Source organism: Embiotoca jacksoni, unplaced genomic scaffold (genome assembly GCF_022577435.1).
Source record: "Embiotoca jacksoni isolate LCO1_2020_lvr unplaced genomic scaffold, fEmbJac1.0.p SCAF_15, whole genome shotgun sequence".
NCBI lineage: Eukaryota > Metazoa > Chordata > Actinopteri > Embiotocidae > Embiotoca > Embiotoca jacksoni.
The window spans coordinates 13,628,121-13,655,307 of record NW_027185285.1 but is presented as its reverse complement, the minus strand read 5'-3'; the positions used below and the strand labels follow the sequence as shown (position 1 = coordinate 13,655,307).

Genomic DNA, 27,187 nt, shown 5'->3' with positions numbered 1-27,187 from the left:
GAAACACAAGTGGATGTCTAGTCGCATTTAATGTAAGATGAATTCATCAAACATTATCCCAACAATCACTGGCTGACTCAGGGCGGAGGGGTAAGGGAGGGCACTGGAGGCAATCGGCCTCCTGATGCCTCCAAGGGAAAACACAAACAGTGAAAGTGTCCCCACAGTGGAGTAAAGTGATAAAATGCCATCTCGGTGCCCACACAAGGGAGAGGACATGCCAAAGTTCTATAATGGCTGTCTTAGTTGTGGATAAATCAGGATGAAGAGTCCCAGTGTGCCTCTATATGTAACAATTTGGAATGAAGAGCCCTCATGGGTGCCCTTTTAGTGGAAGGAAATGTGATAGTGGCCTTTAAAATGCCGCCACAGGCAAGAAAATATGATGAAGTGCCTTTAAATGAAGATAAGGCAGAGCTGAGTTACCGGTTGTAATGTGGTGAGCACGAGGGTCTGTACAGGAGCCATTTTTGTAAAAAAAAATATTGTCTAACATACCAAAGTGCAAAATTGGGTGGCCTTTTAATGCTAAAGAAAAATGAATAAACTTTTTTTTTTTTTAAAGCATTAATTATACCGTGTGGGGTGCTCTGCTCTCATGATATGGTATGATGAATGTCCTTTCACTGAACAAAACACATGCTGAAGTGTATACGGTGTACTGTATAGGAAATAAAACATTGTTAAGTGAACTACTGGTGAAGAACATTAGCTGCTGTGTCCTATAAGCTGTCTTTCATTGAAATCAAAGTGTCCTTTATGGAAGCTGGCCATCAGGAGAATGAAACTGAGCAGTTGTTGGTTGTTAGCGCGTGATTACAGAATACCAAGGAAAGATAGAAGACAATGCAGATAATCTGAAAAATGCAGCTGGAGGCAGTTCATTCAAAGATGGAGTCCAGAGCTGCAAAAGAAAGGGAGGAGATGAGAGAGATGGTCATTAAAGTAATTCCGACAACAACTTAAACCCCATCCTGGCAAAAAGTTTGAAAAAATGATCATGTCATGAAAGTGTATTAAATGCTGGAAAAGCTCTACAGTTAATAATGCTGCCTCGTTTATTTATATGTTGTACCAAGCATACATCCTCTACTGACGGGTAATGGGGACCCGTCAGTAGAGGACGGTATCAGGTGTTGATCAAAAATACAGTCAGTGCGACAACAGCGCATTTCAGCACCGTGGACAGCTCCGACATGCAGACAGACGACAGCTCAGCAGCGACATCCAGTGGACAGAATACAGAATACACCAACAGGATGATGAAACCGCCTCTGTGCTTTCTTCAAAGAGCACAACAACGTTTTTTTGTTTTTTTTTTGCGCATTTTGTTTTAATACCTTGCTGATAATATGAAAATACTGGCTCATAATGGTCCATAGTGAGTAAGTTGCTTCATTTTGAATGCGAGTCAAATGGTAGCAGTTATAGAGTTAAATTGTAGGAGAGGGAAAATAGGGGAAAAAATAAAAAGATGGCCTTCACTATATTTTAAGACATAATCAGTTCCTTTTCTGGCGAGCTTTTGCAACAACCTTTTGACTATTTTCCTTTATGGTTCCTCCATCCATTCCTCATCCAGCCTCAGGCTAATGGACAGCAAGCAGTAGCATCCCTTCTTACCATGGCTACTATATTGGGTCTTGGCTTAGTCTGTTGCTGCTACATTGCCTCTTGGCCAGCAGCCCAGCTAGATGGGCTCTACTAAATTACAGTCCCTAACTGAAACCTAAAATTCATCACTGGTGAGATCATGTTCACTTACTGTGAAATGACAACATGACTGGCTTTCATGGGACTTGGACCAGGGCCGAATGACAGACAATCTCAGAAATAGTTGCCTGTAACAGACAGCAGGTGATGCATATGTGTGCGTGTCTGATAGAAATACAACAAAAAAAACCCTAATAGATATTTTATTTTATTTAAAGGCACTGAGTAAACTGCAGGTTCACAGTTTAGCACAACACACTGATGATGAGTACTGTTGCAATCAAAATTATATATTAAACATTTTCTGATAATAGAGATATTTTAAATATGAAATGTGTATCAGTGGACTGACAATCAAATTGATAATAAAATATGTAAAATAATCCCTTTCAGTTTCAAGAATGTTTTGAAAATATTGCTGTTTTTCATCACTTGCCAGTATATAAGGATAACAAATTAATAATTAAGCTTTTGGGAACATTTTAAGAACCCCAAATTTGTGTCAGCTTCAGATATAAATCCTGCCAATGCAGTGTTGCAGGGCAGTTGAACAGCAAACATGACAAACATAAAGGAGCTATCTCAAACGCTAAGAGAATAAATTAGTTCATTACACCAAAAAGCAATGATTAAAAGAAAAAAAAATCCTCTTCAAGATCCAAGAGAAGCAGTAGGCAGCATCGGACCCAAGTTTAAAACTCATGGTACACCAGCAAACCTTCAGGGACGTGGACAAAACAGCACAGTTTCTCCAAGGGGAGCCAGATATTTGAAAACAGAAGCTGAGGAATAATTTAAAAAAAATACAAAATATAGCCACAAGCGGCAATGATCGGATGATCTCCGAGCAGATTACAACCAGTAGAAGACAAGAAGCACATGAAATTAAATCACATGCACACACTGCAACATTATTGAACAATTGTATTTGTCCACTAGTGGATTTGAGCCCTGGATCTTTGGGTCTCCAGGGAAGGTAACTTAGACTGATCCCAGTACCCCCAGGTTTGATCCCAGGAGGGCAGAGTGAAAGCAGTGCTGTCTCCCTCGAAGAAACGTCCTTGAGCTCCCAACTGGCTGCAACTGTGCGAGAAGAAGGCGGTCCTGGAAAAGACACACATAAACACATTTTAAGAAAAACAACATCAAGACAAAGTTTATTTTAAATACCATGTAGATCCAGTTGTGTAGTTTATTCTAAATCAATATCATGAATACAGAGAATTCGTAAAGTATTCACTTTTTGCACACTTCATGGTGTTATAAATTTAGTTTTGAATGGATAAAATAAAAAAATTGTAAGCTCTTAATTCAAAGAATTATTTCTGTGGTCAGGTGCACTCTGTTTGCTTTGATTATCTTAACGATGTGCCAGAACCTGAGAGTCCACCTGTGACTAATTGCATTTATGGAGCAGAGTTTAAAGGGTGTATCCACGTACACACAGTTCACACTGCGCTTGAAGGAAAAGAAAGCCTGGACGTAAGTCACTTATGTTACTCGCGTGAACTTACTTATCTAAAACAAGCAGCAACCAACAGTAAAGGGACTTTAGTGAATGACACTATTATGACTTGCGTAAAAAAAATATTGACGATGTATTTCATGAGAGAAGTTGAATAGGAGTCAGTGGAACCAAAGCCTTTTTGGAGCTAACCCCTAGTGGCCCTCTGTGGTATTGCAGTTTAAGGCACTTCCGCATCGGCCTTATTTTTAAGTCCCGAAAGCTACGCCTACTTTTATATAGAGTCTATGATCAAAACCCAAACCACGAATGTTCTTTTCCTAACAATAACCTATTAGCTTCGGTGCCTTAACCGAAACAAACTGACCGTGTCACATTAACCCCAAACTATTCATCTTTTCTGAAACCTATGTGGTTTTTGGTGCTTAAACTCAAGTGCCTTACTTTTCACACCAAGGCAAGGCAGGAGCATTACACGCTTTGGTGTGATACCGGGCAAGTTTATAAAGATTTAAGATGATGTTTTCATTAAATTGCATTCACGTCATAAGAATTTGATTGTAACAGAATCTGAGAGAAACTTTCACACCCTCTCTATGAGATAAATCATAATGACGTGTCGGGAGTTCAACCATGAACACTTACACAAGCTGCACGTCACTCTATCTTCATTTATCTTTCTATTTCATTTCCTCCCTTTTATTTTTCTCAAATGCCCTCACTCCTGAAAGATTTTTATCTTTCTTTTTCTTCTTGTTCTTATTCATCTTCTCATGCTTCACATTGACCACTCCACCACTGCATCATCCACAATATATGTTGCCTTACTTACATACTGTATACAACCTCTCCATCTTTAACTGTCTTAATCTCTGTCTCTCCCTGTCTCTGTCTCTCTGCTTGAGTCTCTTGAGTATCTACCCTCACTGCAGTTTCTCTCTCCCTCCCGCTGTTTGGCTTAAACTCCCTCTGCTTCACTGAAGATTCAGAGGCCGATGCCCAAGGACAAAACACTCTTAAAAGCACTGCCTTTATACTAAACACTGTATTTGTATTTAGCATACACCTGGGAAAAGCAGGAGAAAATGCAGACTCAGACTAGCTGCTACAAAATGGGAGAGAAATCAAATGCTCTGTTCACAGTTTAAATAAAATCCTGAACTGAATCTATCTCTATAAATTCTACAGTCGATTTTTTTTACTGTGTTTTTCTGCTAGGAGGAAATGTGCGTGCGTGTGTGTGTGTGTGTGTGTGTGTGTGTGTGTGTGTGTGTGTGTGTGTGTGTGTGTGTGTGTGTGTGTGTGTGTGTGCGTGCGCGCGCGAAAACCAGGGAGTGGATCCTCAGGAAGACAGGGCTCAGCTCTTCAGCCCACAGGGCTTCTTTCTTTGTTGCCCTCCACTTAAAGCAGCAAAAAGAAAAACAACTGAAGCACTTTTATATTGGTAAAAATGCTCATGTCTCCAGTGGCCTTCTCTGGACTCAGCTGCCTTAAGAAGGATGCTGTAATATTCACCAGGAAATTCACAGTGTAGGATCTTTCTGGTATCTTCTTGCATTATACTGTAACTTGCCTCTTATCCATGAGATCTATACAATGTGAACTGTGCACTCTAACGGGATCAAAACTCTGCCACCTGAAACTGTAATCATTGCGATGCCACTTGCGAATACGATTTTGACAAGTAGGCCATGCTATACTGAGCTACATCATACTTTAAGATTGACATGCTTGTAGTTCAACACTTACTAATCTTTTCTGTTTGAAATAAACCCCACAGCCACCAAACAGATGAACTCAGTGCTTCTCTATATCAGCACCACCCACATTGTTCATTGAGCCAAATGAGACCTTTTCAATTGATTTGTAACTCGATCGTGTTAAAAGTCTACATTGATCTATATGTAAATGTATGTAAAATCCAATCTGTGAGTGTTTTGTTTGATCAGTTTGGTGCCATGTACTGTATACTACCAGCATTTTGAGAGGCAGAGCCTGCCTTTCAACAATTTACTTACACAAGCACTTTACTTGCCTATTTTAACTTTGAATTATCATTCTAATAAGGAGAGATCATTAGGAGTGGAAATTTGTTTTTGAAGTAATGACAGTTTGACAAAATTCTGGTGATGAGAGGCTGCTTCGTTGAACAGTGTCCCAGATGGGTGGAGGCGACAGAGAACCCCCGGATTTCAAACTTTTTATTTTGGTCGCGCCAAATCACGACACAAAACATGTCAGGGCACTTAAGACAGGAACCCAACAATTCCCACATGAGCGACAGCTGGAAGGAAACACTCCATTTTAACAGGAAGAAAAACCTCCTACAGCAGGAAGGAAGTCTGAAAGGCAGAATGACAGAATAAGTTATGATATTTTAAAAACGGGGATGAGAAACTGATTGGCTCAAAAACACAGGCAGAGAGATCATTGGGAAAATAGGGTGACAAGATTATGAATGAGTGATTTGACAACGTGGGAAGCAGAGAAGATATTATCTCCTACAGAGGGGCTCTCATCATGCATGATGACCACTCCCAAATAGACCCCCTGATTTACAGTGTCATCTATGTCCATAAATATAACGGAAAGTGATGACACTGCACTTGTGATGCTTTATTATTAGGGCTGAAAACATAGCCATAATCCTAATGGTCATTTAAATTGTTCCATTAAGATTCAGATCAATTAAGGTCTGAATGGCTGTGCATTTCACCGCGAATAAAATGTGTTTAACTAACACCACATGAACCAGCATAGAGGAACTATGAATCTTTACAGCTGAGTCATTCTCTTCTTAGGGCCTCTGCAGAGGTGAATCTTATGAATATGTTTCACTGTGCTACATGCATTGATGGCAGCTACCTTGCACATAAATAAAGATATCTATTACACTCTTGCAGTAACTTGAGAATATACAGCAGACTCAGTCTGATTAATATTTAAAATGTGTATATCCTGCTTGGCTGACTGTGCCAGCTCAGCAGCACAAGTTCACAAGGACTGTAGCTTTCAGTCAAAATGTGGGAGGCTCACCGTTTTCATTGATGTATATAAAGCAATCAACGTTGTGTGAGAGCTGGATTGGATGGGGAAAATGCCAGTTTAAATTTCAGGGCAGTTTTGAGTGACTGTTGGCCACTTTGCACTTTGGAATGTATTCATTTGACAGCTGCTTAACAAGGTACAGATCTGTTAATGATTTCAAAGCGGACACCGTTTATTAAAATATAATGTACAGGTGAACAAAACAACATAGCCAAACATCTTTTTTAAGGAGCGTCTCTTTTAAATGGAGACAAACCCACCATTTACAAGGAAAACATCTGAAGAATTGGCTGTGGGGTTAAAAAGTTGAGGTTATAGTGCAGCGTTTGTTGGGATCTGAAAGACAATATGGATCTATGGATGCATTCCTTTTAGGGAATTGGTTCCTTCTTTAGACATCTTTCATTTATTTCATGTGGAAAAGAGTATTTTAAAGGCTTCAGAGCAGAAGTGAAGAAAAGTTTTAAATTGAGCATATCCTTTTCCAACATTGGCAGCCGTCTCCATCCCTGCTGTGCAGGTTTGCAAATTATCAGCACCCAAAGCAGGGAAGGGAGTGAGGAGAAAAGTTTGAGTCTTGAATCTAATTAGGATGGAGGACTGGCCCTCAGGTTACGCAAAACATCTGTCCCAAACTGTTATGTGAGGAAAATTCACACCTTGAATCAGTCACTGCACACCGGAAGGGTCGGAACTCTGAACAATGTTTACCTGCCATCACATCCAGTTTGATGTCAAAGAAAAGGGGAAGAAATACAAAAAAAAAAAAAAATGATGTAATGTCAACATGCAAGCAGGGTTTTATTAAGATTTATACAATATAATGTATCATCAATTGTGTAGGCAACAGACTTTGAAGTAAAAACTGAACAGTACAAACTGAAACCGCACTGAAACTGAAAAAAGTCAAATAAAATGAAGAGCAGTTATAAAAATATGAGGTTTACCAAGCCGTTTGTTTTCCTTCAGCCTTCCTGCTGTGCTGTACTTTGGTATACACTTTTTTTTTCTATTATTCTGCAGACCAGTGCAGGCAGACACAAGCTGTTCTTATGTACAAATACGATTCTGACAAATCAAAGACACTCATCATTATGGGAGCTTCTTTCTTTGTGCTTCACATTGTACCTTCATCCATCTCAGTCCCTCGTTCCTCCTCGTGCTGTTTCTGCTTTTCCGGCCTGTGTGCTTCCTTCACCAGACATTCCTCATCTGTCCACCGGGTGTCCTCAGTGTGCACCTTTCCCCCACACACCTGTGGCTCATCAATCATCCTTAACCTGCTACCTGATTTCCCACCTGCTTTCTGTCTCCAATTACCACCTTTACACAATAACTGGAAGTTTCTGTGTGCCAAAATGTTTTAAAGCTAAATCCCTCACTTGCTTTCCTGCCTCAACCTGTTGCCAGTTTATCTGCCTATTCATGGCAGATTTATAGCAACCGAAACAGATTTACCCCTTCAGGTATCAGTTGTTACCCAATGTGTGCTTGCCTGTAAGTGTCCTAATACTTATGTATGCAAATTATCTTCAGAGTGAGTTTAAATGTATGTTACTATTGTTACATTTGAACTGATTCAAATCTGTAGTGTTTTTTTATTTTTTATTCTTTGTTAGCCTTTTCCAGATGAGTATCATTGTGATACTTTGGGGTGTCCCATTGTGCTAAATTACATGGTGTTCCACATAATTTAGTCCATTGTATGAAGCACAGTGTATGAACTTTTCTATACAGTTAGGTGTTCTCTATTCATGTGATTTATACAAGTGCTCAACTTGTCCTTAAATTGATGGTTTATAGATCTGTAATGATAAGGGTGCCAAAAGGTTTCTTACTAATGAAAACAGGTGATGCATTTTGCCATCCTTATCAAACAGTATTTGGAGAAGTCTGGATGATATCTTTTCAACAGTATTTGCCAAATGTTTCCAGCTAATTTCTTGCTTTTATCTTTTAAATCAGGCCTTTTTTATTCACATGCTGTATAGCTCTGAAAATAGTGAAAGCACTTAAAGTCCAATACTATTGTTGCTGTAATTTAGAGAGAAACAGGGTGTTAATTATAGATTACAATAGGCAACACAACTGGAACCTTTTTGTTTTGTCCTTTGTTTAGGTCCTTATAGTAATGTTTACACTGAATATGAGTCTGTTCGCAGATTTTTTTTCTATTTGGTTTTTAAATGACAAAGTTCAATTATTTAAGGGAAAAAAAGGGAGGGGGGCTGTTGCTACACACCCCTCTTTAGTGTTCAGGAATAGTCTGCTACAGAGGGGCTCCACTTTCCTTTGGTACCACTGTCTGTGTCCATGTGAATTTATTAGAATAAAAAAAAATTACAAATTAAAAAAAGAAGCTATGGCTGATAAAGACATTTTGAAAACACATTCAGTGTGGAAAATATATATGTGAAACTGGATTCTTTTGTAAGATAAAAAAAATATATTATTTGCAGGTATAAAATGGATGTAATGTCACCAGGACAGACATAAACACACACACACACTCACAGCTCGACCTTAGAAATCCACTTAGAAATCTTATTCCTAATTTAATTACAGCCTGAACTGTTTGTTCTTTTGGCATTGTGGTTACATTCCAGGTCAAGTTGTGACAGCGCAACAAAATTCAGCTTCACAAGAAGATTTTCCAATTTTCTGAACAAATATCAGCTGACTTACAAGTGGAGACGCTGCTTCTTTCCTGAAGTTACTGTTAATTCAGTCTGGAACACCCAGTCTTCCCAGCACTGCCTTAAAGAAAGGTTAAACCTTTTTGGCATCTCTTTCCAGAGACTTGTGGTTTGAATAAGTCACAGCAAGATAAACATGAACCGTAAATAGTCTACCTATGAAAAATAAACTGATACACAACCAGCTGTAACTCCACACAACAGAGAGACATGTGTCTCATGCTGTGTATCAGAATAAAACAGGTCAAATCTATGTCCTTTCTTTAAAACTAAATAATGATGAAAGTTAATGTTTTGTCATAATATCTACATATTATATATACAGATCTACATATTCAGAAACCAGGAAAGTAAAAGACTTTCATTTCACTGGTGTGTTTAAGCAATCATCCATTCCAGGGCAAGTCTGCTCATGTTCAGGTGAAATCGTGACACCACTCCACCCTCACTCAAAGTTTCTTTTAAAACGCAGAGGATGAGTCGGTGGTTCTTCTTCCATCAGATACGTGCCCCAGAGCTCCAAACTCCAAAGAAATCTCCACTGGATGAAAGACATTGACCAGGTGCGTGTTCAGGAGAACATCATGGTAGGTATAGATTAACTTTTTTTTACCGTGTGTACAGCAGCGCTCTGTGTTTTGTCTAATGTGATCAACATTGATTATGATGCAGATAAAAGCGATGACTTTCCCCTCCACTGCGAGGAGACATCACGTTTTTGCCTGGGTTTCCATTTTCTGGTTCAGCATTACTGGTGAGTCTCAGAGCATGAAAAGTAAATCAAAAGACATTTTTACAAAGCCAGTTCTTGTTAAGTGATTTAAAAGGATAGAGTATTGAGTTTTACAAAAAAAAAAAGAAAAATGTGCTCATCATTACATAACGTTGATACAATTCTCTGGTATTAGAAAAAGCCACATTGAAAATGATTGAAAATGCAACCAGGAGACCTCCAGCTGAGACGGTAGCACTGTATCTGCACACTCTAATATTGATTACTCAGTCAGCTTCCTGTATTTCTGGTAAACCTTCTCATCTTCAACACCATTCTGGAATGAAAAGAACCGCTTGACATTTTGGGAGCCACGCTAATTTACTTTTTTGACAGTTTGAAAATGAGTGAAATGCTTGAGACAGGAAATTAATAAGAACTTACCCAGTCTATAGACTTTAGATCAAACCTAATGTATGTTATTGAAAACTTGCAATGCTTCCATTGATTTGGTAAGTCTTGTTTTGTAAATCGCATTTGTGTTTTGTCTTGCATTTGAGAGGCTACAGGCAACTGTCTTCTGTGGAAAGACAACTTTAAAAAGTCCAAGAAGACCACAATCCATTGATTAGCACATCTCTAACTGTTGAAGAGGACAGTTTCATGTTTGATTGAAATGAAATCTGCACTCTCAGCCTTGAATAGAAGCTTATAATTCCACACCCAACACTTTGATCTTTAAAAACAACAACTCCCCCACTCATAGCAGCACAGCATTTATAGCAGTTATAATTGTTTCTCTATTTGTGCTAAGCTAAGCTAACTGGAAGTTGGTATCAGCTGTCCAGGAGCAGACATGAAACAGGAAAGTGGTCTAGTCTTCATCATACTCTTTGCAAGAAAATAGATTACCATATTTCCCAAAATGACAAAGTCTTCCTTCCATAAAGTTTGATTAACATGACCATATAGATGGTTTAAATTGTTTTGCCCTAAATCAGAATTGAATGTAACCCAGACACCAAATGTCCGCTGACTACTTTCACTATTATTGCCATTTAAAACTTAATTGTCATATTGCGAACCCTTTTAATTACTTAAAATTGCTGTGTATCCATATGATTTTCCAAATAAAATGTGACCAAAAATAGATCAGTGATGTGATTTGAAGGGATTATTCATGTTTTGCTCTTCGACCTTGTCATCTCTCTTTGATAACTCAGTCTGTGAAGGTGTAGAGCTGCAGACCGAGTCCCAGGTGGCAGCCCGGTGTGGAGAAAACGTGACACTGACATGTGATGCCATCTTGTCAAACCAGACGCAAATCAAATTACTTTCCTGGGTGGCTTGGAATCGAACTGTGTGTCAATATGGAAGTGACCAAGCTGACCATGAGTTTCAGTGTGAAAGCACAAACGAGTCTTCCAGTCGCAGACTCACTCTGAAACTCATCAACATTATGCCGGTCAATGAGGGACAATATCTCTGCAAGGCACGCTCCAATAAAGGAACAAAGTCCAATACGACTGTTCTTACAGTAGGAGGTGAGTTAGCCATGTTTTAACATGTTTTTTGTATTCTTTTATCCGTCTAAAACTCCTTGATATTTGCAGAGTGCCGCGGACGTTCTGGCTCCTCCCTGAATGATTTGTATGCCAAGTGCTGGTTCGATGGAGTTTACCCCAGGGGCGTGGTCCACTGGTTCCAAGAAGAAACTAACTTAACGGACTCTGCCAGCACACAGGAGAAGGAGGACCAACATGGACTTTATAATGTACTGAGTACAATAAATGTAAAGAAAGGACACTCGAGCCAGCCTTATCACTGCTCGCTGTGGATACCTTCTCTCAACAAGCATCTCTTTAGTCAAGAACTACCTCTTGGTAAGTCACAGACTTCATCAGGAAGTGTAGTCAATCTGCAATGGATATGTATAGCGGTGGAAATCGTAATGGTGATTTGTATGATGTAAACAAAACGGCATAACTTGACTTGAGAAATTTGAAATAAGCCAATAACTGAGACAGGGAATTATAATAGGTTCGGTGTGTTCGACTACGTTTTATCCTACCTATTGCATGTTTTTTTTTTTTTAATTTAATTGGTGTACAATACTGCTGCTATAATGATTGTTTCGGTCTTAAGTGGTTATACTTCAACAGATAAAGATAATTCACCGATTAGCAAAATTCTAGCTGGAGAGGAGGATGACTGCCTTGAATGGAAGCTTTGATACACTGATCTCTGAAAACAAACACCCCCACTTGATGGCAACACAGCAATTAATAGTGCACCGTGGGAAACCTGTTTTCCCACAGTCTGATTTACTGTTATCATTTGATCTCATGACTGCACTCACGGTTAGCAGATTCTAAAGACATAAAATACTTCCTGCTGGTCGACTTTAGAAAAAATCCCCACTTTGCAGATCCAGCAAATCAAAAAACGTTCAGTCTTGTTTTACTGGTGTCTTTATGCTTACTGTATCAGTAATTCAATGCATTTGTTTACCAGATGGTCGGAAGAGGGCAGTATTTCCATTCAAGAATAAAAGAACTGATTTAGTGCCTTCACACACACCTCCCAAATACAGTACATTGTGTGAAGGAAAGCTCTGTTCAGTGCTCTCATTTGATTGCAAATACATGAAACTGGAAGAAAATGTGATCTGACTTCTACTCAAGGAAATGCCAAAGCTCCGTAGTGCAGACATGATTCATGAATGTCTTGGCATCTGTTAATTTTCTGAAAAGATCCCTTGCAAGGACTCAAATTAAAGTAATACACTGGAGATTTGTGATGAGCAGTGGTGGAATGTAACCAAGTATATGTACTTAAATAAAGGGTTCAAGGGCTGTTTTAAGAAGCATTTATTATGTTGACCTCCTTTGCTTTGATTTGTCTGTTAAAATATTTCTCATATTTGTATTTGCCACTGACATACTGCTCATGATGTATAGTTTAAGTGAGCACTAATCTGTAACCCAGTTCCTGATGATGATAATCGTTGTACAAAATACAGTTGATATTGTGTAGATTATGTTATTTTTGTAATGTCTGCTTTGAAATTATGTTGCATTAAAATTGAAATGCAATAAATTTGATCAACGTGAGCTTTATGAGAATAAGACATGCATTTTCTCTTCTTTCACTTTACATCTCTACTAAAGCCCTCCATCCAGTCTGTGGGTGTACACCTGACCTCCTGGCCAGATGTGTTTGCTCTTCTGTGGTGCAACTATGCTTCTGTGTGTGAAAAGGTCGATCTGTTTTGCAAGTTCAGAGAACTGTACGCTTCTTTCTCTGATCTGTGGGGCGAGGGTTAAATTGCAAGCAGATTTTTTTTTCTCAGGTGGAAGCTGAGAAGTAAACAATAAGGATTGGTCTGTTATGGGTTTTTTTTTTGTAATTCAGCCTGGGTATGGTAATTCATTTCTGGTCAAGTCAAGTCAATCAAGTGGCTCACATTTAGTTGAATACAGTTACAATAATGAGTCACCGACATACGATCAACAGTCGGTGAGCCGAGCTGTCAGGCAGGAACATGTTTAGGCATTATTTTGCACAGTTCTGTTCTTACTTGTGTGAGTGATGGTTACACAAACAGGGGCAAATGGCATTAAGAGACATTTAAGATTAACATCAAGGACCAAACTGAAGAAAGTCAATACCAACACACCAGTGCAAAAGATAAAACTGTTCTTTCTGCAATAAAGTCAACGTGTGGATGTTAAGATAAATGACAGTGATGACAGCCTGTTTGTACAACAATACGAAATGTGCCTTTCTAATATGCTCCACGGAGGAAGACAGAAAACCTTCATTAGGGAGTTTTGGTAACCCAACAGACTGGAGCAGGAGATAACAGGCAAGAAAACATGACCTGAGGAGGCACTCACTCCAGATTAGTTACTGAAGACAGAACACAGAGACGAGACTAAATTAGTCTCATTGGAGTTCAATGAGACTGGGAAGCAGGCAGTAGATCGTTTCTATAAACATGTACTGCACATTAGAAGAAGGGTGTTTATTGTAAACTACACTGTGCTTGAGCCGGTAACCAGAGAATAAAATCTATCACTTTCATTTAAACCTCATTTTCCAAAGGCACACTCAAGCCTGCATGTGGAAAAGCACACTCAACACAGCATTATCAGCCCGGAGAAGAACAATTTGACCTTTTGGGAAATATGCACATTCACTTTCCTGTCCAGAGTGCTGTAAAGCAAATTCCAAGATTTGCTTCTCAGTACATTATATACACGTGTGAAATGAGTTGCTGAAAGCATGTGCAAAGCTTTTAAACTTTGTAATGTGGAATGTGGAGAAATGTGGAGTTAGACCATTAAACAGTTTCTCACCAGTCTTCAGCTCACGTTTTGTTTAGGCGGAGCTAAAACCTAACCTATCTACGTCAGTCTCTGCCGCTACCATCGGCAGTCTCGTCCAACACTCAGCCTAAGTTCTGTGTCCTTGTTATAATTATACTGGAGAACTTTTCCACAGTAACTCTGCTACATTTAGTCCGCGGTGCAAACCGCTAACGTGATTTTATTCAGTGTAGAATAACTTTATTTTGGTGAAATGGGAGCTAATGTGCTAATTAGCGTCTATTGAGCTCGTAGCAGAGCAGAGTTCAAAGGAAAATGCTCCGATGTTTTATGCGTCTCAATATAGCTCCGATGAGGAACTATAATATATGTAACTCTGTATTTTACATGTCGGGGTGATGGTGAACATGGACCAGAGGAGATCTAGTCCTCCCGATTAATGAGGGTTGTTGTTTTTGTACTCCGGTGTAATGTTACGATCACCGACCCTCTCGGTTACATGTACCGGTACCGGTCCGGATAAACGAGCCTGACTGCATGTGGAGGAGGCTGCAGAGAGCAGGAGGAGGTGGAAGAGGAGGAGGAGGAGGAGGAGGAGGTGGAGGAGGAGGAGGAGGAGGTGGAGGGACATCAGTGGAAGAGTATGATGTAATGAATTGACATGTGATGTAATGCACCGTTGTTCATGTTGTAGTCATTACAGAACTAAATCAACTCCTCCGCTCTTATTATCTCCACTGTTGTAATGCAGGTCGTTAGAAGTAGTTGGAGACTCACTGTCTTCTGTCTCTGGTGTCCAGTTTGACTCCTGTGTTACAGCTCAGGCGGACAAGCTGGATTTGATTGCATCTGGATGTTTCTCTCATTGGACAGATAAATTCTAATTTTATTCTGTTTTCATAAATCAGGCTGCTCCGTCCACCAGAGAGACAGAGGACCAGTGGGACATCATGCATGAAGTCACCGAGAGGTTGGATGTCAGACGGACCGCTTAGTGGGGAAAAGAACTGCAGCCACAGGACTGTCATACAGAGCACTGAACACCTTCCAGCGAGGGGGCGGAGCTTCAGCTCCTTCAGGACACGCCCCCCCAGTCTCAGAGCAGAGAGGACTGTTGATTTTCTCACGATTTCAAAGCCTAATTTAACAAACTTGTCTGTGTTTTTTTTTTTCATTCAAATTTGGATGGGTAGTTAACAACCCATACTTCTGTGGTGTGATGAACTTAAAACTCATTTTCATTTCTACTTTACAGCATCTTTAAAAGAACCATACCAGTCATGTCAGAACAGTAATCATGGAGCGCAAACGGTTAGGTCAGAGTAGCACTTTCGGTTATCTTTCGACAGAGCCTCGCTAGCCGTTTCCACTGGTTTTCAGTCTTTATGCTAAGCCAGATCACGTGTCTGCTGGCTGTAGTTACCATACAGACAGGATTGTTACCGATCTTCTAATCTGCAGTAACCTTTGTTAAGGAAGCAAATGTTTCCTGAAAAGTGTCAAACTGGCAGCGAAGCTACTATAAGAGGTTTTCCTCTTAAGAAAAGTGAGAACAGCCGTGTTGCAACGGGCCGACAAGAGGCTGGGCATAAATGCACGACTCGGGATAATAAAAATGCAAAGCCTTTACTTAGGTTATGTTCAGAGTACAACACAGAAGAAGCAAATCAGGCAAAGGCAAAATCTAGAAGGCAATGGTAAAAAAAAATCAGAAGTACAAAAAGGGAAAAACAAAGCTCAGAGTCAAAAACACAGATAGGGATCAGAAATTTGGAAAACTCACAAGAACACTAAAAACAGTGGGAAAAACACCTGGACAACAGGAAAATGGCACTGACTGACAAAAACACAGAGATTACATATGCTGCATTCAAATGTGGTCGGGTTTACCATGTAGGTACACGAGAAGAGTCCATATGAACCTCATGTGGTATTCACAATTTCTTAACTCAAGATTTTCTATGAGCCCCGAGTTCACAAGTTGTGACATGTTTGTTGACATTTACAGAAATGCCAGAGACCAAGAAAGTTCAGTTTTCATTGGATGTTAAGCTAATATTTTGTAATTTTGGGTCATGTATAGTTTGTCTTCATAACTTCGATATTAGCCTACGTCTGAGGAAGATGTTGATCTTCTCAATGGCCTCATTTTTTTCCTCTGTGCATTTGCATTTCCTGCATTACATTACCTGCATGCTGGCTTGATAAGTCGTTGGCGTCTGTGACTTCTTGACGCCCTTCATGGGGCAACAGTGTTTTTACGACTTAACCACTTGAACGCCAAGCATATGATGCACACGACTTCCCATATTCTAACCACAAGCTCATAAGTTCCATTTGAAAGCAGCAATAAACAGGAGGGCGGGAAGACAATTGGACACAGGTAGAAACAATCAGGGTGGAAGTGAGTAATCACACACGAGGGCAGGAAGTCAAAATACCTGAAACGAGAGAAGATTGAGAAACCAAAATAAAACTTGAAATAAAGTTAACGAACAGAAAATATGACCTAGAGTTCGATGAATTTCACAAAATGCCCTGAAAAGTTTATTTCTTCTAACATTCAAGTAACAAAACAAAAAAAACTTTGGTTCACAAAAAAGTTTCAATGTTCCACTATAATTGAATCACTAATATTCACATAAAATGATATCTTAAAGCAGAGAATGTTTACCAGTCTGACACTGTCCAGATGTGTCAGAAATTATGAAACACAGTTAATTACAAGAGCCAAGTGTGGGTGTCTGTTTGTGCTGTCATACAGAGCAATGCATGAAATTATGTGGGCATTCATCAGAAAGGCAGTTTTGTAAAGTAATTATTGGAGTTATGAAAATGTAAGCTGTTGATTTTGTTTCACTTGAGAAGAAACATGTCACTAGTTTTCTCTCACTGGACAGGAACTGTGCAGCGGTGCGATTCAACACCCACACACACATGAACCTGTCTGAAGTTGTTTAGAATAGGAGAAGTACACTGCGGAAAGTTTCCTTCTGTGTGTGATTCACAGGTGAGCCATGTCATCGCCTCCTGTTTAAAGGCATCCTGGTACTGTAGAGCTATAAAAACAATGACGCAAACCACAAGAGGATCCATGGTTACATACTATCCAGATGTTCAGTGTTAGTTTAGCCACATCGCATGAAAGATTCCTTCAGCTTTAGAATCAGAAGTGCAGTACAGACGGCTCAGAGGTGCCAAAGGGGCAAGATTGTGTGACATGATAATGGTCAGAGGACTGGATCAACTCAAACCTGAGCTCACAGCCCCCCTTACCCGATTCTAAGAATAACACACTTCTCTATGACATTCAGTCTGTTATTTGCTCTCTCTCTCTCTCTCTCTCTCTCTCTCTCTCTCTCTCTCACACACACACACACACAAGCATTACATAGATTGAGACTCAAACATAGCAACATTTTTAATGAAAAACCTGAAACCAGCTGCAAGTCATGCAACATGAATTTGAGAGAAGAAGTAACAGAAAACAAAAAGTACAAAACAAATTGTTTCAGATTAACCTGACACATAAGGTGCTACCCCTGAAATGCGAAAGTATGTTCAGCCACACATCTGTATGAGTTGTGTGTGCAGATGGCTGGTCACACTTGATGCATTTAGGAAACGTTGGTGGTAGCATCTAGAGCTAGCCTGCTTGTGGTGTTTAGGTGACATCTGTTAACTTGCTACAGAAAACAACCTGGGTTACACTCTCCCCCTCTAAACTGCATGGAAATTAAGAATATGTACGTGTAATATAATTGTCTTTCTATGAAAATGGATTTTATAAATTGGTGTCGAAAAAAAAGTATTGTTCAGGTACTGACAGTGAAGTCAAGGAATTGGTACTGACATTTTTTTTTACCAATACCCAAATCATATATATGCATCATATACTTTCACAGAGATTTTGATTCGTCACAGCAGAAAAAGAACAGTTGTAAATAATATAATTGATGATGGAAGATAACTGCTTGAGTTTCAGGGTCCTGGTCCTGTCACACTGTCAGAACTTATGGGGCTACTTGACTAACGTGTTACTATCTCATCATGCAGGAAAACCACAGGTTTCGACACCAAATGTCAAATGTCTACTTTAGAAGGCATTCAGCAATGCAAATGTTTCTGGTTGTAAATGTCCCCCCCATTCAACTAAAAAACAGATTTAACTTCAACTTGTCCCTAAAATAAATTTGACAGTGATTATAGGTATCATATTTTTTAGTCACAGTGACAGTTTTGACATTGAAACACGAACATGAACATAATACGTAATCAGTAATTGAAGCACAGCCGCAGGAGCCCCATAAAAAAAACATCAAACATTTAACAGTTACATAAGCTTCCAATTATTTTATGTAACAGAGGTTGTTGAGGCTCCTCCTCGTTGATCCGATTCCCCGGCATTCTTCCATCTGAGGACGCTGAGCACCATTACCTCATACAGCACATCCTCAACTACATCTACTGTGTACGCACTTTACAGGTCTACTGTGAGCAGCGTGGAGGAAGAGGTAACACCGGCAAAAGAAATGAAGAGAGCAATCTCTGCCAGTAAAACAGCTATTTAAACCGTGCATTGACCCAGGACTCATACAGAGACTGATACAGAACAATAACAAGAAATATGTCAATGTATTTGGCTTCCTTGGACAATAATAATGTGTTACAGTTTCCAGGTCTCTACAAGGTGTGTATAAAAAGTGTTTGTATTAAAGAACTATTACTTTTGAGCATCTAAACTACGTTATCATATTGGTGAGTGAATATAAGGCAATCTATCTTCATTCATTTCAAATATGTAAAAATATTTTTTTCTAATTAACGCTGTTTAATTATGATAGATCTGGGTGCTCTAATTATGAAATATAGGTGTTCATAGTAATTCATCTTTTACTGTCACTTGGCAAATGTTTGGTTTTGATATGTCTATTATGCTGTAATCCTAGTGTTTGTATTATTAACTGTGTTTACTGTATGCAAACATGTTAACTGTGGTGTGTATTAAGTATGGGGCCCGGATAGGTAGCTGTTTTTAAGGTAATTACTGAGGCTCCAAATGAAGAATTATTTCATGACAGAATTATTAGTTCATGACACTCGAGGGTTTTCACAAGCCTGCCTTGGAGACAGAGTGCAGTGTGTGTGTGTGTGTGTGTGTGTGTGTGTGTGTGTGTGTGTGTGTGTGTGTGTGTGTGTGTGTGTGTGTGTGTGTGTGTGTGTGTGTGCGCTTTCAGTGCAATGGATGTGGGACAAACTAAAGAGTACCTTCAGCAACAGAGTCATCCATTCGAGCGATACGGGAGGTCCTTCTTACCGGGTGCCATCAGACTCTACAATTCATCAGCTTTTGCTCGACATGTGGTCACAGAACTGGACTAAACTTGTTTTTGCACTAACTACTGCTTAGATAATGAAGGTTATTGAGAGGCAGGTGGAGATTTTGTCCATAACCTCCACCGCTCAGCACTTGTGTGACAGAAGTCAGAATCTTTGTACTTTGGCACATTTAAATGTTGTACTGACCTGTACATTCACACAGTGTACTGCGTATTATGTATATTTTTAACTCTGCACTTAAATCGTATTTTGCCTTGTATTAACTGTGTTGTATTTTACATACCTGGCAGCTACGACACTTTAATTTCCCTCAAAGGATTAATAAAATAATCTGTTTATCTATCAGCCTCCAGTCATGGCTGCCAATAGCGCAAAGGCATACAAATTATAAAATTGTAAAAAAAAAAAGAACAGCATTGGCAGAGCCTTCCTCCATTTCAGTCGCACTGAGGCAAATAACACCAAGGTTGCTGAGTGCCTGAAGTTATCTACAGTGCTGGAAGAATGAATTCACTTTGAAGAAGGTCTTAAGAGGAACGATGCAAAGCTGAGGCCTTCAAAACAAAAGCTGAGAGGATATCTTTATCTCTGGGTAGAATGTGCTTAGAGATAGAAAACAGACTCTCGCATCTATTTGGTGATTCATGGTGAAGTCCCCATGGGACTTATTATTCAACATTTCAACAACATAGCTTTTTGCATAACTTGCTAATGGTTGACTCTGGTGAGAGGGTCATTGACGTCACTGAGATTCTGTAGCTGGCAAACATTTTTCCATCACCCAAAAATGGACATTCGAGAGGCAATCAGAAAATTCGGAGACAGCTCGTGTTGCACGCATATGGTGCAGAGCACTGTCAGGTAGTGTTGGGGGGAGCAACGATTGTGTCGTGGCGGGCGAGAAAGTTGCATATTTTCAATGCTTTGTGAGCGGGCGCGTTCCCATGTTGGAGAAACCCAAGTGCCATCGTGCCAAAGTTCCTGTCCTTTGCACCAAGTGTTTTCCCTTTGACGCCTCAAAACATCACAGCTGAACCCGACGCTCACAGTCTGATGCTGGAGGACAAATTCACTGTGCACAACAACGCCAATGACAAAGAAAACTCACCTGGTTGCGCTCCTCTGATGAATTCTAGACTTTCTTTTAATCTTGGACAGCTGCTTCATTGCTGTAGGCTCTCTGAAGCATTTCAAGGGTCTCAGTTGCAGATTTCCCAAGATTGACACAAATGTGTTATGCACCCTGGAGAAATCATAAATGCACCTGGATCAATGATTACAAAAGAATGTGTTACTCAGGTGCTGATGTTGATCAAATGATGAAACTTGGAGTACTTATGCTGCATGTAGTGAACCATTTAACTAGCGCAGGTCAGGACACCGAGACTAAAATTTCTTCAGCAGAACTTTACTGAGGTTAAAGGCATCGGGTACACATGCAGACACAATTGTTTACAGTCTCTTAAATCCAACACTCGAGCCATGTGTGTGTGTGTGTGTGTGTGTGTGTGTGTGTGTGTGTGTGTGTGTGTGTGTGTGTGTGTGTGGTCTGTACAAAGAAGAAATTATGATTACTGACTGGATAAACAAAAATACACTGAAATGGTACAATTTACTTACTTTAGGTCATCTACACACACAACAGGGACAGTTTAGTCTTTAACTGATCCAGCTGCGGAGACTGTCTGGTCTGGGGAGTTCCAACGCACAGATCAGTAAAGTCCTCTCTTTAAAGGTGATGTAGAGACATTACCAACCCATGAAATTAGCTTCTGTTAAATGATTTCCCTGACAGATCTAAAAGTCAGGTGGTTCTTTGTGGATCTTCTAAATCCTCAAACTTCTCATATCCACGTTATGGCCGAGTACCATTATTTCTTTAAGTCTGAATGTTAAGGCTGTACACTGTGCATCCCAAGGTTATGCAATCAGATTCATGCACGCAACCTGAAAGGAACATTTTGGTAAACTTAGGACCCTATTTTCTCGTCGGTTTGGGTCTACGTGAATGATGGGGTCAACATTTTCTCTCCAACTCTTACTCACATTTTTAACATTGCCTTCTTGATGCAACTCACCTCTTGTGAGATTTCAGAGACTTCTGGTTGAGTTTATTAATCTTTTAATAATGTTGTCAGAGAATTACATTAAGAATCTGAACCTGTGTCTGTGGCAAACAGAAGTAGTTTTAGTGGACGTACATTGACTGGGCGCAATTGCCCAAAAGGATTATACTGCAGCCCGTTTCGCTGCTAGCTCAAGTGCACTACACTTAGACCCAAAATGATGGGAACAGAAGTCCTGGCTGAACAATTTCAAGTTTCCCTTTAATTTCAGCAAGACCAAAAAAATTACACCTGGGTGTCTCTCTATGTGTGCATCAACATTTGAATCCTTTACTGTGTGATAATGTTTTGCATACACAAACTGTATCCATATTAGAGGTCTTGAGAACTTACACACCACCAGGTAGTGCCAGGAGGTTCAAGCATTTCTTATTTTTCCTCTGCATATACGGGTTCCCAGGTGAGATATATGTACTGGACATTTCCACTATATATAAGTGCACATTTCAGGTCACAGAGTGTAGGGCACACCAACATTATATGACATTGAGTGGAAGAATAATATGTTTTATCCTCTAAATAAAAAAATGAAAAAAACAAAAACAAAACTGTAGACTATAAAAAACTGTTAAATTACAAGATCAAGAAGGGATTTTGATCAAACTACTGATTGTGTTTATAATGATATCATAATAAACAAAAATATATTATTTATCTATGCTGGTTATTTATATCGCGACAGCAGCAGGAACAAAAAAAGACAAGGAAATGATCAAATCAGGATTTATATCGATTTGGAATCGCTCTGAGCAACACAATTCGATAGACAACACTGTCAATTTAATTTTTTTTCACCTAACAATTTTTATTTTTTTAAAGTCAAGTATGTTGTGAGACATCTGCAGACATTTTGATATGAATATTAACAGGAATTGTTAATTGGTAAAACAGCAGCCTATGCTTTTCTCTCTTATTTAATTTCATCGGACATGAAACATTTACAGTATGAAGTTTATGGTCTTAATTCTATGCTCATTTCATTTCCATGCTGTTTCATACATGTCCATGAGCGGAGATAAAACTGAAAATAAAGGTGAAGGGCTTTTGAGAACTTGGCAGGATTCTATTCATTGTGAAATACATTCAAGGCCAAGTGTCAATTTCTTTTTAACTTCTAGCTTCTGGACTTTGGGATGTAATTTAATTTCCACGTGGTGGAGAGTGAAATTAATTTTCGAATTCGATCACACTTAATCATTAAAATTGACATTTCTGTCTGACTGGTGGTGGTTTTAAATGGTTAATACTGCTCGTTATGGCATGAAGCTGAGTGCTTCCTTATTATGCCTCGGAATAGATTAACATGGAAAATGTGAAAAAATAATGTTATCACAATAGTATCAAGTCTTTTTGTCATGTGGTTGTGATTTTGTGGTAATGACAATTTGCGGTGCAGGATTTTTTTTTTTCCGCAATGTTCATTTCACTAAACCCATCCTTGGTGCAGCAATTATTCAACCATAGCATACAAATCCCTTCTAGGCTCGGGTTAAGATATATAACACATTCATTTGAATAATAATTGGGGTCTGATATCCTCATACAACCAACGTGATTTTAGTTTCATGCAAGATGGTCAAAATGTGTTGTTGAAAACCTGTTGTATAAAACAGAAGCAGGCACCTATATGTTTAGTCTCCAAACCCGCTCAGTCAGCAGTGCAGACTTCTGAGGCACACAAAGACTCCTCTTCATCGCTAACCGTGACACAGAGGAGAAGCTGCCGGAGCTGCCTTGTCACAAATTTGTTGACGTTGAAAAATAACGCTGAAAGTGGAGAATTAGCTCGACTGGCTGCATTTATTTCAAGATCATGAGGAAATATGTCAGGTAAAAATACCTAAAACGGAAAAAAACAAAACTGATTCAGGGACAAAATATTAGATCAAGAAGATTGGTGTTTATTTTAAATAAAACTGCACACAGAGATGTTTTCACTCAAATTCTGAGAAGACCCTCTGCTGCACTGAGGTGTAATGACACCAGTTAACACTGGGTAATCAATGTTTTTTTTTTCCTGCCCCCTCCTCCACCACACCATTTATTATCCAGGACATGATGTACCAGAGCCAAAGAACAAATGTCAGAGGACGTGCAGCCAAACTTAAGAGGTTTGAATACACACCTGCATGTGTGCTCTCATTCTGTCCAAAATCACAAAGCCACTCAGTGAAAACGGCGGATTAAGAGAAACGGTAAGAAATTAGAAGGCTGGTGTTACTGAGCCTGTTTTCTGGTTTGTACATCTTGTCGACGTTAAAAAAAAAAAAACTTAAAAAAAAATATGAGAACAAGTTAAGAAAAATAAATGAAGGAGGTTTTCATCCTTTGACAAACAACCACGTGTGACCAAATTCCTGAAATAATATAAAACCAGTTTGTATCCACGCTCGGCTAAAACCTGCCAGGGTGGATCACCACTGAAGCAGGGGTTTTAAATCCTGCTTTTTCATCGTGAAATCATTGAAATGGCTGCCGTCCCCACAGGCAAGAATCCACATAAGCTTGTCAGTTGGCTCCCTTGTCCGGGTCATTATGCATGTGCCATGCTGTCTCTTGTGCAAGACAGACGGTGGAGCAGTCTGCAGAGTCAGACAGAGGTGTTACATCTATCTCAGGAGATGTTACCCTAATGGTTAAATAGCCAAAAAATAGTGAGACAGTCCATCAAAGTCAAGGTGATTTGACCCGAAACCCTCCAGCCACTCTGGAAAGAAGAGATTCTTAAATAGAGACGTTAGACACGGTGATCTGCCAATGTGATCCTAAAAAGAACATGAACAAACTGCTCTCTGATTCTGGTTTATAGAAACCAACTGGTTGGGATTAGTAGCCTGCTGAAGCAGCTTTACTCCATGAGCAAAACAGTGTGGCTCCCCACTGAAGAGCAGAGTCCTTAAATTGCCCACTGAGCTCAGCTGGAAAGATCAAATGACTTTGCAGCATGGTGCAGGGTTTCTGGGTCCACCTCAATAACATCTTTTGTTTCACCATGTTTGTCGATGTCATGCAAGAAGGGTTGTTAAACTCCTGTCGGAGTTACACCCTCATATTATTTACTATAAGGAGCTGTTTGTTTCTCCCTCCATGTTCCTGCATGCAGTACAAATTTTCCAGCTGCGGCTTGTTGGCCTTTTCACCCACGTGCATGTCGGCGCCACTCAACCAACAAGGTGCAGCGGCGCTAAATGTTTTCACATTTAACAAAACATGATGACTGTTTGACTGACGGGATAGGCTGTTCCTCATATCAACACACCCTGCCAAATAAACACACGGAGACACACAGAACTCACATGACATTATCAAATGCGGTTGTGTAATTTAAGTGTCATCAAACACCTTTTTTCCTGAAATTGGATCCTTTGTTTTGCACACAGTGAAGTTAGGCACACTGAATAACCTCTATTATACACAATGAAACAAACTAAAATAATGATTTTCTTTTATAGTTGTTCTCGAATAAAACTCGAGAGACCAGCGTACAAAGATCACCAGGTCTTCAGATTGTGTTTCTCCCTCCCCTGTGATCAAATGAAAAAGGTCTGAGAACAGCTTGTTCCTCCCATTACCAGAGCCGGTAATCACAGACCAACTGCTCTGAGGGACCAGCAGCTCAATACTGCATCACAGCCAAGATTTAAGTCGGCTGCTGCCAGTCCACCGTTTGTCTCACATCTGCCTCTAGCGTGAAAGAAACCTGAAGCAGAAGCACAAAAATAAGATACATGATGTTTAATATGATGAAATCACCAAATTCATACATTTAAACGGGTTCGTGTTTCCTAAGAAGATAAATATGGCCAGAGACTCAAGAAAGTTACAACTACCAGTTAAATACAATATAACGTAGTAATTATACCCAATTCACACTGAGGGGCCAACCAGGGTTAAATGTTGATTTTTTTGTTTGTTTTTTTTTTTGTTATTGTTTTTGCCCGACTCGGCTGGACAAGGTTGAAATCGAATGTGGGTGACACCAGGTTACCGTGTCGTCTGGTCCCAGCACATTTACAGCCTGAGATCATTGTTATGCATGTTACCAACGATCGTCATGACCACGGACTAACATGTGGTGAGTAAGTAGTGATGAGTTAGAGCCATGCAGCTGCAGGCAGTCACGGTAAATTGTCTGCACTTACATAGCGCTCGATCACCCGAGCAGTTTCAAAGCGCTTTAGAGTTTGCCTCCCATTCACCCACTCATACAAACCAACAGTGACACAGTCTTGCCCAAGGGAACTTCAGAAAGTGGACAAGCTGCGCCAGGGATCGAACCTCCAACCTTATGATTAGAGGGCTACCTGCTCTGCCATCTGAGCCATGTCTATCCATTTCAAAGAGAAGGTGGGAATAGAGGGAGCTTCGCCTTCCAGCTCAGCTCCTTCTTCAAAACTACAGTTCGATACGGCGATTGCATCTCCAGACACTACTGCCAGCCTGATGACATTCAAATTAAATTACACATCAAACTAAAAGCCCGATAGAATTTCATACATGATCCAGCAATATGCCAGGTATCGACCTAGTCTTGCTCTACTAAGAATCAGATGGCTGTGTGTACTATGGATGGGGACACTTTTAGCAAAGCACCTACAAGTAGCTATCACCTACTCTGCAGTCATTTCAGTTGACTTAAAATCATTCAAATGAAATTAATTAGAATAAGATTAACATGCTTAACAATAAGATTACTGCACTGTATGCTGGCAGCTCAACACCAAATGTCAGACAAATGTTAGTGCCAAGGTTGTGAACACAGTAGAGTATGTAGCTGTTATTTTGTTGGTTTTCAGATAATTGCAAACTCCATGCGGCTAAAACAACATTATATTTCAATAATAAATTCATTTTACACCACGTGCCACTCACCCTTCTTTTATTGTCATTCCTCCTATTATCCTTTTTTTTTTTTTTTTTGCCCTTTTGTTCTGTGTAGACATTATCCCTGTGGGTTATCCTGAACTGTACCGATAAGAATGAACGGTTATGAGAAAAATGAAATAGGCTGGAACTGTCTCTCTCCTTGAGCTTTCAAACGTTTCATCTTTAGAGAGGGAAGGATGCAGGCTGGGTTAAGATGGAGGTCAAGAAAGCCCAGATTCAACATCCCTAATGAATAAGAATACCATCAGGAGATGACCTTAAAAATGATTCTAGTAGACATTAAGCACAAAAGAGAAACAGTCTCAGCTGTGTTATGGCAAAAGAACAAGATTTTCTCAGCAGAAAATCAAATTTATACACCTGTAATCGAATAAAAAACACAGGTTCACACATGTAATCAGATAAAATGCACAAACTTGACACAAACATGTTGTAATCTAAGCTGAACAGGCCAAGAGGCCAATAATCTTCCAAATAATGTATAACCTTTGAGACACGTACAATAAAATGTGATCATAGTAAATCATAGTGTGAAATATGGTGGCAGAAAATGTGCTTTCAGTTTGCCCAATTAGACAATATTACCCCATTACTTGCCATTATCATCCTTTTACGTGAACAGTTGGACTCAGTGACGAAATGTCTGAAGTAATGAGCGGCACATTTCTATTCATAAGTCCCTTTCAGCTCAGGTAATGGATTCTGTGGTGTCATAGCAACAAGTGACAAAGTCTGGGGAGAGAGTGCGTGTGAGAGATCTGATGATGACAGCTGCATTATTTTCTTCTTCTACTATTTCTGAATTTAATGACGACCACTCAGCTTCTCTCACGGACGACATTTGGATCTTTACAGCGCCACGAACAGAA

At 39.6% G+C, this 27,187-nt stretch overlaps 1 protein-coding gene across 3 annotated transcripts; it reads left to right on the top strand.

Annotated features, from left to right (window-relative positions):
- Positions 1-9,382: 9,382 nt before the first annotated feature.
- Positions 9,383-15,246, top strand: LOC138198356 (butyrophilin-like protein 2). 3 transcript variants are annotated; one of them, XM_069149731.1, is made up of 5 exons: positions 9,383-9,509; positions 9,595-9,676; positions 10,858-11,178; positions 11,248-11,517; positions 14,874-15,246. In XM_069149731.1, the coding sequence occupies exons 1-5, from the start codon at positions 9,468-9,470 to the stop codon at positions 14,921-14,923; spliced, it is 765 nt and encodes a 254-aa protein (XP_069005832.1). In that variant the 5' UTR covers positions 9,383-9,467; the 3' UTR covers positions 14,924-15,246. The 3 variants fall into 3 exon arrangements, 1 of the variants encoding a protein (XP_069005832.1); XR_011178261.1 differs by lacking the exon at positions 14,874-15,246 and having other exon boundaries at positions 9,383-9,485; positions 11,248-12,762; XR_011178262.1 differs by lacking the exons at positions 9,595-9,676; positions 14,874-15,246 and having other exon boundaries at positions 11,248-12,762.
- Positions 15,247-27,187: the final 11,941 nt, after the last annotated feature.